The 18504-nt window shown below is 37.7% G+C and overlaps 1 protein-coding gene across 1 annotated transcript; it reads left to right on the top strand.

Annotated features, from left to right (window-relative positions):
- Positions 1-734: 734 nt before the first annotated feature.
- Positions 735-1877, top strand: LOC145796052 (uncharacterized). Its single transcript, XM_082881033.1, has one exon. The coding sequence runs from the start codon at positions 735-737 to the stop codon at positions 1875-1877; it is 1143 nt and encodes a 380-aa protein (XP_082737159.1).
- The last annotated feature ends 16627 nt before the right edge of the window (positions 1878-18504 follow it).

Below are 18504 nucleotides of genomic sequence, written 5' to 3'. Positions count from 1 at the left end.
TTCATTGAGCTTTAGCGCGTTTATAAAAGATTTAGGTTACATGCATGTGACTTTTGGTGCATACGAAATGATATGTAGCAGCTAGATTGTACATGCAATAATCACCGATATGTATTTTTGTAATGACTATGGTCCATGCTTACTTGTGCATTTTTGCATGTATTATAACTAACCGTTATGTAGATCATGGTGAGGACAAGAACGGATGATTCGGAAGATTCTACCTCCGTACGGTTGGATAGAATGGAAATGATGATTATGGAGATGGCAGAAACCTTGAGGAAACAACAGCAGCAGCAACCACCACCACCACCAATACCTGTACCACCACCAGAGGTACAAGATTACTAAGCGGAGGATCAAACAATTACACTCACGAAGGAATTCAAAAAGATAAAGCCGCCCTCGTTCAAAGGGGCAATTGAACCAATTAAAGCAGAAGTGTGGGTGTTGGGTATAAAAAAGTTATTTGAGGTTTTTCCTTGTACTGAAGCCTAAAAAGTACAACTTGCTACCTTCACTCTTAAAGACGAAGCACGGAGGTGGTGGATGCTCACAAGAACTGCACATCAAGGGTTAACATGGGCTAGATTTTTAGAGATGTTCTATGAAAAGTATTTCCTCCAATGTATGGAAGACAAGAAAATGACCGAGTTTGAGACTTGAGACAAGGGAACAGAATTGTTGCAGAGTATGAGGCTCAATTTACTAAATTGGCCCGTTTCGCACCACATATGGCGGATACGGACTACAAGAAGGCAAGAAAGTTTGAAAGTGGATTACAGACTGCTATTCTCAACCAGATCAATTTGCTGAAATTACTTACGTATGTTAATGTGTTGGAAAGGGCAGTAATCGCTAACGGTAATATTACTGCTCAAAGTCGGGTCTCAGAATGGAAAGGGAAGATACAAAATACCCAAGCCTCAAGGGGTTCGGTGGCACCACCAAGTAAGAAATTGAATTCAAGAACCTCTAGTACATCTGCCTCTACCCGTGACTCTGCACCAATTTGTCCGGATTGTGGAAAGAGACACCGTGGGACTTGTTATCGGGTAACAGGGGCATGCTTCAAGTGTGGAAAAACAGGTCATTTAGCTACAGATTGCCCACAAAAAGATCAACAGAATGGGAATAGAACTACCATAAGTTCAACCGATTCAACTCCAACCCCAACCGTAAAGGCAGCTACGAAACCCACCAATGCTAAAGATACTGCTAAGCAAGGAAGAGTATTTGCGCTAATTTCGGGAGACGTGCAGAATACCGAGGCTGTGGTATCAGGTACATTCTCTGTTAATGGTTATTCCACACATGTTTTATTTGATTCGGGCTCTACCCACTTCTTTGTATCAAAAGCATTTGCATTTGCTAGTCATTTAAATAGGCCTATGGAACTGCTACCTTATGTCTTGTGTGTATCCTTACCGTCGGAGGAGTCTATGGTATGTGCATCTATTTATTTTGCATGTGAAATCCTAATTAGAGATGTTCGGATAGACGCCAATTTGTTACCTCTTGACATGGCTTATTTTGACATAATTTTGGGGATGGATTGGCTAAGCGAATGTCACGTGACTATTGATTGTATGTTGAAACAAGTTACCTTCCAACTCCCAAGACAGCCTGAGTTTATTTTCAAGGGGCAAAGAGTGATTTCCCCACCTTATCTGATTTCCGCAATAAAGGCATGTAAATTGTTACAAAAAGGTTGTCAGGAGTTTTTATGTAACATTTTGGGTGGACAACTAGTGGATGGGGGCATTGATGCAATTCCAATCATTCGTGATTTTCTGAATGTTTTTCCAGAGGTGTTACCGGGGGAGTTAATTGATCGCGAGATTGAGTTTACAATTGATATAGTGCCGGGAACTTAGCCCATTTCCAAAACTTCTTATAGAATGTCACCCGCTGAAATGAAAGAGTTGAAGGTCTAATTGCAAGACCTCCTCGACAAAGGGTTCATTCGCCCGAGCACTTCTCCTTGGGGCGCACCAGTCCTTTTTGTAAAGAAGAAAAATGGGACCCTTCAGTTGTGTATGGATTATAGAGAGCTCAACAAAGTAACCATAAAGAATAAGTATCCTTTGCCTAGGATCGGTGATTTGTTCGATCAATTACAGGGTGCACAAGTCTTCTCTAAAATAGATTTGCGATCTGGGTATCACCAACTAAAAGTTAAAGCTAAGGATGTCGAGAAAACTGCTTTCCGAACCCGTTACGAACATTATGAATTTTTAGTTATGCTATTTGGGGTTACCAATGCGCCAGTGGTCTTCATGGATCTAATGAACTAAGTTTTTAAGCCCTACCTGGATGACTTTGTGGTTGTGTTCATTAACGACATTCTCATTTACTCAACCAGTACAGAATCCCATGGGAACCACCTACGATTAATTCTTCAAACTCTTCGGGATAAGAAACTGTATGCAAAACTAAAGAAATATGAGTTTTGGCTACAAGAAATGGGATTTTTGGGACATGTAGTAACGAAAGAGGGTGTTATTGTTGATCCGCACAAGATCGAAGCTATTGTGAATTGGCCGACTCCTACTAATGTGTCAGAAGTACGTAGTTTCTTGGGTTTAGCCGGATATTACCGAAGACTCGTTAAAGACTTTTCCAAAATCGTTGTGACGCTTACCTAATTAACCCAGAAAGGAGTTTTGTTTGAATGGTCAGAGCAACAAGAATCTGTCTTTCAGGAGTTGAAGACGAGGTTAACTACAGCACCTGTTCTTGCCTTACCGTCTGGTACTGAGGGATTTGAGATTTATAGTGACGCTTCTTACAAAGGTTTGGGTTGTGTACTTATGCAAAACGAGAGGGTTATTGAATATGCCTCTCGCCAACTTAAACCCCATGAAAAGAATTATCCCACACATGACCTTGAGCTAGCTGCAATGGTCTTTGCTTTGATAATATGGCGCCATTATTTGTATGGAACTACTTGTGAAGTTTACACCGATCACAAGAGTCTTAAGTACTTCTTTACCCAAAAGGAGTTGAATATGCGACAAAGACGGTGGTTAGAGCTCATTAAAGACTATGACCTACAAATCCATTACCACCCCAATAAAGCTAATACGGTTGCAGATGCCTTTAGCCGAAAGAGTACGGGGAATTTAGCAACTTTGCTCACGAGGCAGATGGAGCTGTTACACGACTTGGAAATAATGAATGTGGGAATTGTGTTACATGGACGAAATCTAATAGTAGCAGCAATATCAGCTCAGCCGACATTTATGGAAGAAATCAAGCAACGGCAACTAGAAGATGAATTTCTACAAAAATTTTGTGATGAAATGGAAACAAAGCCAAAGCCCAGGTTCATGATTGAAAATTCAATACTGAAATTTCAAGGTAGATTGTGTGTTCCAAATTTGCCAGAAATCAAAAGAAGAATTATAGAGGAAGCACATAAGTCCAAATTTGCGATGCATCCCGGTAACACGAAAATGTATCAAGTTCTGAAGTAGAATTTTTGGTGGCCTAGTATGAAGAAGGAAATTGCAGAATTTGTCTCAAAATGTTTGCAATGTCAGCAAATAAAAGTGAAGTACCAAAGACCGGCGGGTTTACTTCAATCCCTCCCAATTCCAAAATGGAAATGGGAACATTTAACTATGGATTTTATTGTGGGTTTACCGCGAACTCCTCAAGGTATGAATTATGGGTTATTGTTGATAGACTAACTAAGTCAGCTCATTTTCTACCTGTAAAGACTCAATACAACGCAGATAAGCTAGTTACCATATATGTGAATGAAATTATGCGACTATATGGTGTTCCAGTTTCAATCGTGTCCGATAGAGATCCAAAGTTTGTATCAAGATTTTGGTGAAGTTTGCAAGATGCTTTGGGAACAAAATTGAAATTCAGTACGGCCTTTCACCTTCAAATAGATGCTCAATCCAAAAGAACCATGCAAACGTTGGAAGATATGCTTCGAATGTGTGTTTTAGACTTCAAAGGAAGTTAGGAAACTTATCTACCGTTGATGGAGTTTACGTACAACAACAGTTACCACTCAAGCATAGGAATGGAACCCTACGAAGATTTATATGGAAGAAAATATCGTTCTCCCGTGTGTTGGACCGAAGTTGGTGATAAATCATTGTTTGGACCGGAGATTGTGTAATTGACAACAGAGAAAAGTAAAACTATCTAAGAAATGTTAAAGACCGCGTAGAGTAGACAAAATGCAGACCACCAGCGAAGGGATTTAGAATTCGAAGTGGGTAATCATGTTTTTGTGAAAGTCACACCAATAAAGGGGCACTCAAGATTTGACAAAAAGGGTAAATTAGCACCCCGATATGTTGGTCCGTTTCAAATCTTGGAAAGAGTAGGTCTGGTAGCCTATCATGTTGCTCTTCCGCCAAATATGGAGCAAATGCAAAACGTGTTTCATGTATCAATGTTACGAGGTTATCTTCAAGATCCGTACCATATCATAGACTATCAACAAATTGTCTTGGATGATAATTTGACTTATGAAGAGAAACCAATTCAGATTCTAGACCGACAAATGAAGCAACTACGAAGTAAAGTGATCCCTATGGTGAAAGTGGAATGGCAGGAACATTATGAAAAGAAGCTACTCGGGAGAGAGAGGAGGAAATGAGGCAACGGTACCCAAAATTGTTTTCAACCTAAGGTAAAACAAGTTTGAGGGACCAAACTTATTTAAGAGGGGGAGAGTGTAATAACCCGACCCTCTTATATGGTTTACATCTCTAGTTATATAAGTAATTACCTGTTTAATGTGAAATTCCGTGTGGAGTTGTGTTTACGTACATGAATTATTTAATTATGACATTTTATCTGTTGGTTATTGGAGAAAATCTGTTAAATTGAGACATTTAGACAAGGAATTAGAAGCTTTAGAAGCGTGATAACCCAAAATTGACATTATAATTATGATCAACGTGACTTTTAGGACATAACATCAAGTTTTGTAAAAATTTAACTCATAATGAATTAATTAGAAAAATTTAGGTTCAACACTCTTAAAACTTATACCTGGATAGATATAGGAGTCTTGGATAACTTAGTATCAAAAACAAAAATATCTCCTGAGAGAGTGAGAGAGGGTGCTAGAGAAGAAGATGAAAGTGAGGAGGCTTCAACAAGAGGATTGAATAAATTGAAAAGAGTTTTTGAGACTAGAGCTCAAGGTATGTATAATTTAATTAGAATATCCTAACCTCTCTCTCTAATTGATTTGAGAAGGAAATCTTTGCATTCATGTTAGCTAGGGTTTATAACAAGAGTCTTGTTTATGGTAGTTGGTTGATTTGAAGGATGATCCTTGTGTTTTAGGTTGTTTTGAGCTATGTTGAGAAGGATTACCTCTTATTCTTTAGTTTTACATGTTTTGAGCTCACACATGCATCTTGATGTTTCTACATATATATTTTGATGAATCAAGTATAGATGAAAACATAAAAGATTTGGGATGTATATTTGAATTTAAAAAGGGTTATGAACTAATTATGCTTGTGATTCATATTTATTGTGATGATATATCATGATATTGAGCTAATTTTTCCCTATTTTGCACCTTGCAATGTGTTTGGTCAGTTGAAGTTTTGTCTAAGTTTCTGACTGCCCAAAACAGGGTATACGACCGCACGTGCAGGAGGCACAACCGCACGCACGGAAAACAGGGGTGAAGGACTGATCTACACTGCAATAAAAGTGCGTGCGGGTTGCATGTGCGGGGCACCTGTCCATACGTGCGGTGGGGACTTCCGCACATACGGCTAAAGCTGGAGAATTTTCTTCATTTCTTTCGCTCTGTTTAACCCTCAAAATGTGTTGATATGTCCATTTGATGTTTTTATAATGCATTTAATTGCATGGAACTTAGCAAATCGAACATTTAAGAAATAAGAGAAAACTAACGAAAAGTGATGTACTTACGAGTTGTGTGCTATGTGTAGGGCACATACAGGAGGGGAACATCATTCATCTGCATCACAATGAGTGATAGTATTATAATGACATATTTCTTGTATTCATATATGTTATGCAATACTTAATTCACTCTTTTAGCAAATAACTTATGTTATATGGGCTATATTTGATGGAGCAATTGGAATAATTGAATATTGGCATATGAGATATGGACCCGAGGTCGTTCTGTTGTTCTATTATAATGGGCCTAAGGCCGTTTTGTATTTCACTGGGCCCAAGGCTGTTTTTCTATATAATAGGCCTAAGGTTGTTTTGTATTTCGTCCAGCCTAAGGCCATTTTGCTATTATAATGGGCTTAAGGCCATTCTATATTATGTTGGGCCTAAAGCCGTTCTATCTTATGCGGGCCCGAGGCCATTCAGAAAAGGAAACAAGAATAAGAGCAACTTGTGAGTTATGAATATGCTTGTACTCTTAATCTGTTATATTGCTATCATTCACTGAGCCTTGCTCACTCCATTTTTATGGATGTTTTGTAGGTAATCAGCCCGCAGGACAACCTTAGGTCAGCCCGGGAGCCTTTTGCTGGACCGTTTTGCTGAGTCATCTAAAGTTTACTTTTGGGAAATCCATATGATGGCATGTTTTGTCGGTATTTGGGGAAATAGACATTATATGTCGTCAATACTTAACTTTTGGGTTGTTACCCTTTTACAAATTTAGTGAATGTGAATGGTGTATGGAATGTTATGTACTTATGTATGGTAACACATTAAGATCCTGGCATTTAGACACAGCTCAATGAATGTTTTATTCTACTATAATTTTGCTTCCGTTCAGGCCCCAATATTGAGTAAAACTTAAGATAACAAAGTCGAGGCCCAAGGTCAAGCCGATTGAAGACGTCCCCGAACGTCCCAGGAGGGAATCCCGTTCTGTTCATTTGGGCTCACTACAGTTCAGGACTCAAATTGTCACGGTTCTTAATATGATCTCACAATGTGCGATGTGAGATTGATAAATCACCAAAGAGTCCAAATCCGGCAAATCGTTTTGAAAAACAAATTTTTTTTTAAAGAAGTGTCAAACATAGACTGCTTTGCCAGATACAGAGTCGCCACCTAAATATTTTATTTTGGGAGAATTTAGGAAACCCTGACTCGTTGCCTAAGGCCACGTGTCCGTCATCACCAAAGTTGCCTCGGCTTGGGAACTTGGGTACGATTGGGGAAGGTCAGCTATGAGCACCCCCGCTCGCTCGATCCGAAGATCGGCCTGTACTAACCATGATATCTAGTTTTGAAAACATTATGCGTTCTTATTTCGGTTATTAGCCTATATTTATTATGTGATGCGCACAGCATACAAGTATAGACTGGATCACCTAAATTGGAACAAAACATTTCATGCTTGTTTTGAAAACGGTTTGCTACTCGCAAGTAGGCGAAAATATGGATTTGCCACTCTCAAGTGGGCTTTAAAACTCACAGTCAATGCATTATTCCAATTCTGATGATCCAACCTTCACCCACAGGCATTCAGGCAGTTATATCATATAAGCATATAGCCTCATGGTAAGTATGCTGTCATGGCAACACTCACACTCATGTAAGGATGCTAAAGCGTAAATGCTTACCGAGTACTCCAAGCCAAAGAAAGAAGCTAATTAGAGATCATGCATGAGCCCTAACTATGCTGAAATGCCTAATGCAACACATGTAAAAATACAACAACAATAGGCTCGGCTATTCTAAACATGGCATATGGAATGCAACAGATAACATGTATTCAACTCGGAATTGAAATACAATGCAGTTAGTATGATGCGCCGAGCCCGGTGCATGCAGGACAGATGAATGGATGCAAACATGCGAGCATAAGTATGCTAATTGAAACATGCCCTAATCTAACCATCATAAGCTAGTAAATAAAATGGAGAAAGACGTGGGGTTGGAAGACATACACACACTCATGCACACTTATTACACAATTGCCCTCGCTCGGAGGGTCCGAAAGAATAATACAAATTTAATTAACTAACAAGCTAATTAAATATTACACAACCATTTAACTAATTAACAAATTAACTAGTCAACTAAAGTAGTAAAGAGGCCGTCGCAGCTCTGCCTCGGAATGCTTGGATGATGCATGCTCGATTCGCCTCGCTCGGAAACCCATCGCCATGCCACTGTTGCCTCTGTTTACACTGTTCTGCACCTCTGAGAAGCATGAAAACATTGGTGATGCTTCTAAAACACTCCCTACACACTTTGGGATGCCACCGGCCAAGATAGAACATTACCAACCAAGCAAATGTGGCCATCAGCCAAAGATTGTATCACCGGCTTGACATTGATAGTCGGTCGGCAGTAAAAGTGGCCGGCCGGCCATTTCTTCCTGCAGAATACTGGTTTTGCTGCAACAGAGGACAGACAGTGCATGGCATGGAATTTTCAAGACAGTGTGTGCATAGCCACCCTCCCTATCATGCTATGATCTCAAGGGAGTATGGCCTTCGATACTTGGGCCACCAATCACGCATTTCGACGCATGATGGCCAAAGGTACCAAGTTTGCAAATCAATGTAAATGCATGCAACAAAACAAATGGATGCTTCACGCCCTATCATGTTGAGATCAAGGGCGTCAGCGACCGAGGAGTGAGACATGTTTCATCACTTTAAGTACGAACACATCTCATTCCTCATGTTTGGTTTGACACCCCAAACCAAACAAAAATGTGATGCATGTATGGTAAATGCAATGCAAAAACATGTAATTGATGCAATGCAACATGAGCGATACAACGTATGCAACTAATGTAATGAAACATGAGTATGCCAAATACCGTGCAATGCAACCTATCATGCAAACAACATGGCAATATGATAAGTATACAACACTACAATGCAACCTAAATAAGCAACTATGCAAAGTGGTAGGCATGCAACAATGCATTAATTACAAGGATGCAGCAATCATACAATGTAATGAGCATGCAACAATATACAAATGCATGATCCATGGTCTTATACTATGGATGGACAGACCTCAGCCTTGTCCATAACAGTGGCCAATAATGATGTAACAAAAACACGAATGACACATACAAGCATGCATGCACCAAGGCCCATCACCTAAGGCATAAAAGAGGCAATTCTAAGCATACTTAAAAGAGACAAACATGGGCATTTTACAAATATGCTGAACTCTCAAATCATGATAGAAGGAGTGCCAAATCCAAACACACAAGTGGAACATATCATGTAAAGGGGCCCAAAGCTTGAGACCAACCAGAGAGTTCAAACCATAGCCACATCAAACGAACCCCAAAGGGCCAAGAGGACTTAGGACACTCCTAGGGGAGGCCAAAAAAGGGCTGGAACATGCATGGAACATGGCCAAAACATGCTAAGAAATAGGCACCAAAAACAAAAGCATTCAAGACTACAAAGAGGGCACTTCATTACAACTATCACAACCAAGCAAGGCATGGACTAATCAATACAAAATAGAGTTACAACATGCCAAATAAGCCCCAAAACCTAACTAAATAGCATCTGAATGGCCTAAGACTAAAGGCATACACAATGACCCAAACATGGAGGCTATACAAAACAAGAACCCTTCAAAGCATTGAGAGGATGGCAAATGCAAGTATATAAGCATGAAACATGGACTAAAATGGCATGATAAGTGATTCCAAATCACCGAAATAACCCAAGTAATGCATACTAAAGACTCACACACCCGAAGCTAACAAGCTAGAATGCAAAGAGGCTATACAAAGCATGAAAAGCATGACCAAATCAACACCCAATAAAGCTTAAACGTGATGAAACATGACTAAAAGCTTCATGAAGTCAAGCTAAAACATGCAAGCATGGGGGGCTAAATGCATGGTGCATGTTGTGACAATAGAGGAGATTACAAAGCAAGTGTATGATGCATGCAATGGAGTATTAATTTGACCAAAAACAGAGGTATAACATGACCAAATAACACCAAAAACCCTCTGAAATGGAACCAAAATTGACTATGCATGCATGCTACCCTTATGAGCCAAAAACACAAGCAAGTGAGACACAAAGGGAGAGAAGTGTCCCTCCCCTATACAAGACCTCAAAACTCCTTCACCACCACTGAAAATCCTCTGGATTTCAGTGGTGAGAAGGCCAATACACGAAAGTTCTCAAAGCTCAAACAAATAAGGCACAAAAAGGGCCAAACAAGACCTAAGAGGGGGAGGACAACCCCAAACACCGAAATGACCTTAATGAAAAATTTTAAACATGAAAAATCAAAACTTTTATTAGTTATACACTAAGCTTAAAACAACATGCAAGATAGGCTAAAAGCTAGTGCAAAAATGGAAAATATAAAGCAATAGTGCTCACCCTTGAAGAACACTTGAAGAACAGCAACTCCAGGCCCCTCCTTCTGATCAAAACCCACTCAAAACTCCAAGAACAAACTCTCAACACCTCCAAAATCGAAGTATGGTGTAACACTAGGTGTTTTAGTGCAAGACTAAGAACAAAACACCTTTTTGAATACTCTAACACACACAAATGAAGAGAGAGAGATGGAGATATAGGGAGAGAGTGACATATATATCATATATATCTCTAATTTGCTGAACCCCCCTAATGGAAGGAGAGGCCTCCTTTTATAGAACAAAACAAGGACCAAAGTTTCTTAGAGAAGCTAAGGCAAAAGGGGTCAAGCTTCCTCAAGAAGCTAGACCAAAGGTCCAAGCTTCTTGGGGAAGCTAAGACAAAGGGTTCAACCTTCTGGAGGAAGCTAAGACAAAGGGTCTAAGCTTCTTCAAGAATCTTAGAGCAAAAGGGTGCAAAGGGTGCAAGTCCTCCATACACGTGTATGAAGGACAAGTCCATGCACTCTAGCTGGCACAGCTGGCATGCACAATGCCTAAAAAAGGAAAAAAGGAGACATCGGCCAAAAAAAGTGACAATCGGCCAAATAAATGGCCGACCAACCAAATATCTGTGCTGATCGACCAAACAATTGGTCGATAGACAGAAAGAAAGGCCGGTGGCTTCATGCCACGGCTGGTGGGTTTAAGGGATGGCTAACAAGCCACTTCCTACCCTCAGGTGCAAAAACCACAAGTCCTTGGTCCACAACTAAGCACAAAATAGTCAAGTCGAGAGATCCTAAGGCAAGGCAGGTAGCTGAGTCCTTCGAGATCTCAAAATGTACACGAACATGGATGATCACCGAGTGTTCAAACGATGATGTCAAAGTCTTGAGGACGGTCAAAAATGGGGTGTCTACACCAATCATGTCCAAACTTTTAGGGGCAGGTTTGGGCCGTGACATATGATATGTAGGTTTCAAGTCTTGCAAACTCAATTCGTGTGCTTGCAAACATGGAAGAGCCAGTTGGTCGTGTTTTGAAGAAAACTGAGGTACTAAAATGGACTATATTTTGAGGATTTAATTTATTCAGACTTTGGGTATTTTGATAAGGGAAAGGTGCAGACAAATCATTAATATGTTGAAAAGGATTTAACTAGTAATATTTCTCTTTATCTACTCAAGGTATCTTTTGCTGCACAATCAAATTCTGACTTTTGCACCTTGAGCTAGAAATGAAGAAACTAAATAAGCTTCTTTAAAACGAATGTGAATTCACGTCTACAATTTTTATCAACACAACTGACCGTATTCTTTTTTTTTTCCCGTTTCTATAAAAGGTTATTACTTTTTGATTTTATATTCATGGCCTTTGATCATCATCATCATTGATCTCATGAATTGATATTTTTTGACGAGTGACTAATACTTTTTTATCCAGATTGCAAATGGATTCCTCTTAGAGAAGACATCATCTCCCTTGGGTGTTCTCCTAATTATTTTCGAGTCTCGTCCTGAGGCACTAGTTTAGGTAAACAGGGCTTGCAAGTTTTTGGATAAGGTTGAAGTTGAGCTGATAATAAATACATGACTAAAGATTGAAAATTGAGAATTTGGATGTGTCTCCACATATGAATACTAGTTTTTCTATGAAGTCATGGAGGTGATATATTTCTTTCTAATTCAATTATCCTAGCTTACTTCTTGATTTGTTTTGGTGGTGTTGAAGTGGCTAGTTTTGCTGTGTCAACAAGAACAATGTATTGGGTATGATAAATGAGATACTTAATACATGCAATGTGTTAGATATGAATTTTTACTTAATTGTCTTATAAATAGTAAGTTTATTCATATGCTTCTAGCGGTCTTTGAATTAATTTGTGTTTTCGTTTTTCAGGTCAAAAATTGTTTGGAGAGATGCAAAATATGTTTAAAAAATTCAAAAACCTTGTACTTCAAGTTTTTTCATTTTTTAATATATATGTAATTACAATTAAAAACTTTTTATTAATTCCTTTGTATATACTTTTCAACATTCAACTTTCATTTATGAAATATATGACGTTATTCCTTTCAATGTGGTTGTGATTCAAAAGATAGTATATAGTGTGTATTACATTCTTCAAATGCACGTAAAAAAATAATATTGATTATTCTTCAAATATGTCGAACCCTTTTTTTATCACATGTCATATAACGTGTGATCTTATCTCATTATTAATCATAGGTTTTATTAGATATTAATCGCACTTAAAAATCTGTGATCTAAATGTTTGTTAGCATAGGTTTTATTAGTTATTAATCACATGTAAAAGATGTCATCTAAATATTTATTATCCCATGCAAAACGTGTGATGGAATCATTTTTAATGACACTCAAAACGTGTGATTAAAAGTGGCCCTTTTTAAGCGCACTCCCAAAGATCACACTTTGACAAACCTTACAATGTGTGATTAAACAACATATATCACACATAAAAAGTGTGATCTATCAATGATTTTGTAGTATTGTTTTGTTTTCAATGATGGTAATTTTGAGGGGAATGAGAATGTAATTTTAATTTTTACAATTTTAATATTTGAAATAAATTGAAATGAGAAAGTGATTTCTGATTATCTATTCCAACATAAATCATATTTCTAAACTAAGTTTTTTTTTTTTTTTTATTGGTGAAAATTAGTGGTTAGTTTTTAGATTAGCACATCAGGTGAGTTAAAACTCACCCAAACACCTTGTAAGAAAATCTTACCCTTCCATTCCACTCCTAAGAGTTGAACCCAAGACCTCTCCCTTAAGAAAGGCTTGGTGGCCAAAGGGGTAATCAACTAGGTTAGAGCCCCCTGGTTATATTCATAAACTAAGAATCTGATTGCTTCTTGGAGGACTGCAAGTCATTTACACTATGTTTGGATAGTTTTGAAAAGAGAAACAGAAAATATGAGAAAAATGAAAATGAAATATAAGTTAAATTTTTTCTCCAAACCCAATCTTAAGAGTAAAAAAATAGTTTGGCCTACAATATTTAAAATTTCATTATTTTATGTTGACAAATGAAACCAAAAATTTAAGTAAAAATGACACAAGAATTTTATTACTAATAATCTCAATATTAGTAATCAAATTTTCATTCTCCTTCAAAATTCTAACCATTCAAATAGAGCCTAAATTTATTACTCTACAAGGAATCAATATGAACAAGAGAAGCTCAGTCTGATATTTTCACTGTTTTTCTCTTGAGGTAAATCTATTCATGTGAATCTTTACCAACCCTGCGTCCTACAGATTGTATCCATGGAAGGGACGTGGGGTCGGTGCTGTGACAGTACAGTGTTGTTTGTGATAAGCAACCTCAATTGCGGCAGCAAGAACAGCAAAAGCACTTCAATGCTTCGTCTGTGATCTCATCTGCTAAGAGTTATAGTTACAACAATCAAGTCACTTAGATTAGTCAAGTCACTTAGAATAGTTAGTTTAACTAAAGCAGTTGTACAGTTGTTAGAACTCTAGTTGATGCAACTATAGTTAAGTAAGTGTATCTGACTATAAATACTATATATGATCATTTTAGATCTTTCTTATTGAGATTGAGGCCTCGTTGGGCAACCGAACGTTTTAGCCAAAAAGCCAACAATCCATACCAAAAAGTCAAAGATTTTCTTTTCTCTCTACTTTTTGCACATCTTTTTGTAAAAAGTTAAAAAGTCATCCCAAACATACTATTTTTTTTAGCTCATATTTTAACAAAATAGTCAAAAAGTTACTAAATTAGCCTGTTCCCAAACGAGGCCCGAATAAAGTAAAATCTTCTTTATGGTATCAGAGCCATATTGCTCCGACGAGTATTGATCTTCCAAGACTGTTCTTCGAAGCTCTTTGAAGCTCCTCTTATGGCAGATTCATCTTCCTCTCTACCTCAATCAATTCCTTCCAATCTTGCATTATTTACCTCAAATCTTAGCCCGTTTGTTACAGTGAAGTTAGATTCAACAAACTACATAGTATGGAAAAATCAGTTGCAAAATATATTGCGTACAACCAAATTGATTGGCTTTGTAGATGGATTGAAGGATTGTCCATCATTTACTCTCATCAATACAAGCAACAAAGAAGTTTCTAATCCTGAGTATGCTCAATAGATGAGCATTGATGCTCATCTACTTAGTTGTATTATAGCTACTCTGTCTCCAGCAATCTGTACCTCTGTTTTTAATTGTAAGACAAACTATGAGGTATGGACTGTTCTTCAATCTCATTTCACTTCAGTTTCTAGATCTCACATTCATCAACATAAGAATAAGATAAATCGCCTAACTAAGAAAGGATTAAGCATGGATGTATTTCTGAATGAGTTTAAAGCCATAGTTGATAAGCTAGCTCTAGCATGTGCACCTGTTAATGATAAGGATATCATTTTGTTAATCTTAAAGGGATTGACAGATGAGTATAATGCTTTTAAGACTACAGTCCGAGCCAGATCTGAGTCCATTTCACTTGAAACCCTAAGTTCTTTGCTTTGCTCTGAGGAGATTCGTATTGAAGCTGTAAACAAACATTCTCATGCATCTGAAATTCCCTTTGCATATGCTGCAACTACTAAATCCTTTTCTAATTGAGGTAGTTCTAATGGCTCTAATCGAGGTTACAGAGGTAATTTCTCTAACAAAGGATTAGGCAAATGTTTTAGAGGTTCTGACTTACGTCGAGGAGAAAGGAAAAATTTTTACACCAATCAGCATCAGTCTCAGACTTTTCAGAATTCTCAACCAAATACATACAATTCTCAGTATGGTACTGGTTTTAGTGTTGTTTGCCAGATCTGTGGTAAGCCCAATCATATAGCCTTGGAGTGTTGGTATCACATGGATCATAGTTTTCAAGCTTCCTCCAAATCAGGCACACCTAAAGCATATATGGCTTCTACTTCTCAGTCTCAAACCTCATCTGTTCCTGCTAACTGGTTTGTTGATTCTACAGCAACTTGTCATATTATAAATGACTTGACTCATCTCTCTGACTATCAGCCTTATCAAGGCATTGATCAAGTCACAATTAGCGATGGTTCTTCTCTTCTTATACATTATATTAGTAATGGGTTACTTCTTACTCCCTCTTTTCCACTTAAACTTCAAAAAGTTCTTTATGTTCCTCATATTTCTTCTAATTTGATATATGTTCATAGGCTAGCTTCTGATAACAATTGCTCTATTACATTTGATGCTAATAAATTTGTTGTTTAGGACAAGGTACCAAGAGCATTCTGTATAAAGGCCTTCATTCTCAAGGCTTTCATTCTCAGGGTCTTTATCATGCTCCTTAATCAATTTCTATGTTCACTTCATCTTCTCCACAGGCTTGTTTCAAAACCACTACGTCTACCACTGCTTGTTCTTCTACTACTGCAACTGTTTCACCTCCAAATTGGCATCTCAGACTTGGGCATCCTTCATCCACAAAGCTTCACCACATTATTAACACTTTTCATTTGCCTTCACACACTTCACCTGGTTTATGCCCTCATTGTTGTGTCTCCAAGACACATAGGCTTCCTTTTAGTTTGTCTAATTCAACTATTAATAAACCTTTAGCCTTAATATATTCAGATATTTGGGGCCCCTTTTCTGCCTCTGTATCAGGCTACAAGTATTATGTTGTTTTCATTGATGATTTCAGCAAATTTACTTGGTTGTTTCCTCTTTATTACAAGAGTGAGGTGTTTTCTAAATTTCTTTAATTCAAAGCTTCAGTTGAAACTCAATTTTCTGCATCTCTTCAAATACTTAGAAGTGACAATGGTGGTGAATACTTATCTACTGAATTTCAGAATTTTCTTAAGAGTAAAGGCATATTACATCACCTCACTTGCCCTCACACTCCTTCTCAAAATGGAGTAACTGAGAGAAAGCACAGGCATCTAATTGAAACAACTATTGCTTTAATGCATCATGTTTCTTTGCCTTTACATCTTTTGTTTAAGGCACTAGCTATAGTTGTAATGCTTATTAATAGATTACCTACTGCTAAACTTCACTCTCTTACTCCTTTTGAAGTACTTTTCTACACACCTCCAGATTATTCTTTTCTTAGAACTTTTGACCGTAGATGTTACCATTGGTTAAGGCCCTATACCAAGCACAAGCTTCAACCTTAGTCTATTCCATGTGTTTTCATTGGTTATCATCCATCAGTGAAAGGCTACTGATGTCGTGATCCTTCTACTGGTCATGTCTATCTTTCTAGGCATGTTGTGTTTGATGAAAATTGCTTTCCTTTTTCTTCTTGTGCTTCTTCTTCACTAGTTCCATCAGTTACTCAATTAAATTCCTTTTCTGGGTTTCTACTTGTCCTATTTCTTCATCTATTCCTCCTTCTTCTAACTCTCCTTCTTTTGTTCCTCCCTCTTCTTCTAGACCTGCAACTCCAGTTGTCCCTATGCTTGTTTCTCTTTCTGCTACTCTGTGTAGACACCCCATTTTAACTGGCTCTAAGACTTGGGCACTTTCTTTTGATTACCCGATGACGACAATCAGAATGTGTTTCCTCATAGAATCCTCAATAAGAGAGATAGAATTTGAGTTTTAATCCCAACCTTTACACATTTTTGGCCAAATTATTTTTCATCCAAAATTCACCAATCTCCACTACCAAAAGAATATTGGTTGCTCAATCTCCACTACCAAATTTCGTACACATCAATCCCCACTCACCATCCACTTTCATAATCACACCCCACCATCACCACTCACCATCCACTTTCCTAATCACACACCACCATCACCACTTCTCATCCACCTCCATTATATATTGTCTCCCATTAGCTCTATTAGTGCCCCATTAGCTCCATTATATTCCCTAAATGCTCCACTTTGTCCTCCATTTTGTCTTCCACCATTGCCTATATAATGAGAGCTCTAGTCTTGAGTTTGAGGAGAGGAATTAGAAGAGAAGTGTAGAGAGAATGCTAAATTTGAGTTAAAATTTGAGAGAAAAAAAAGCCTTGAAAACAATAGAGTTGTCTTGCCAAAATAGTGAAGTTACCTAACCTCTATACATCTCATTTTCCCTTGCAAATACCACTCAAGAACCAAGTCCTAAAGCCTTGATCAGAGAGAATATTCTTGCCAAGTCAACAGTGATCTGTAACGCTCCAAAATAATTACAATGTACGTATCTCATAACAGCCACTAAGTGGTAACATACATGAAATGTTACGCTTTCATTAATCAGAGTTTGATATATAAAAGGTGACACATACGATATACATTCATAAATAATACATCCTGAATCTACTGCATGTATTACAAGATTGAGAAAAGAAATTGAAGCTAAACAAATAATCATATGCCTTAAAAGATTACACCTGTCTAAGTCAATGCTTGAGTACATCAAAAGTGAGTCTTAATCACAATACATATAAAGCCCTAAGCTTGTACAAAATAATAAATAAAATATATATATATAAAAAAAAACACTGAGCCTTCAGCTCCACAATCCTTCTAAGCTAAGTCCTTGTTGGAAGCATGCCACCAGTACCTGAAAATAGTTTTCCCGTATAGAGTGAACCAGAGCCTAGTAGAAATAATCTAGCACAAAATATGAATCTTAAAAAAGATATAAGGGTAAAATGCATATGCAATGCTCATGTTAAACATTTTATCTTTCTTTCCCAAAACTAGGCCATGCTCAGTTTATATCACAAATCCAAATTCATGTTCTTTACAGTAGAAAACAATGGGGAATTCTCAACCGGTACAACCTTTCACGGATATTTCGTCCGCAAAAAACCATCAGACGGCACCCATGTAAACGTAGCCTACACAAGCGCTATTATTGCCATTTTACGGATATTTCGTTTGCGGGAATCAGCACCCATGTATACGCGCATTTTTTGAGACTTTCAACCTGGACACACAGGCCAACTTAGTTTGGTGATACACACATTTTTCCTACTTTCACCCTTTTTTCTCAAAATCACATACATTTGCAATGTATTAAATGAGCAACAATATTCAATGCACATGGATGAGAAATTAGTTTCAATTCACCTAATCCTCATGCAATTTCTACAACAATCATAGCTATCCTCCACCGATAGGCCAAAACAGATATAAAATCTCCAATATAGATAAATTTTCCAAAATTCAAGGTGAGTGATACTGCATATCAAACTCCACCATCTATATCAATACTCATCAAATTTCATA

The sequence above is a fragment of the Camellia sinensis genome, chromosome 7 (assembly GCF_055761805.1).
Source record: "Camellia sinensis isolate YWXY chromosome 7, ASM5576180v1, whole genome shotgun sequence".
Lineage (NCBI taxonomy): Eukaryota > Viridiplantae > Streptophyta > Magnoliopsida > Ericales > Theaceae > Camellia > Camellia sinensis.
This window is presented reverse-complemented; position numbering and strand designations above follow the sequence as displayed.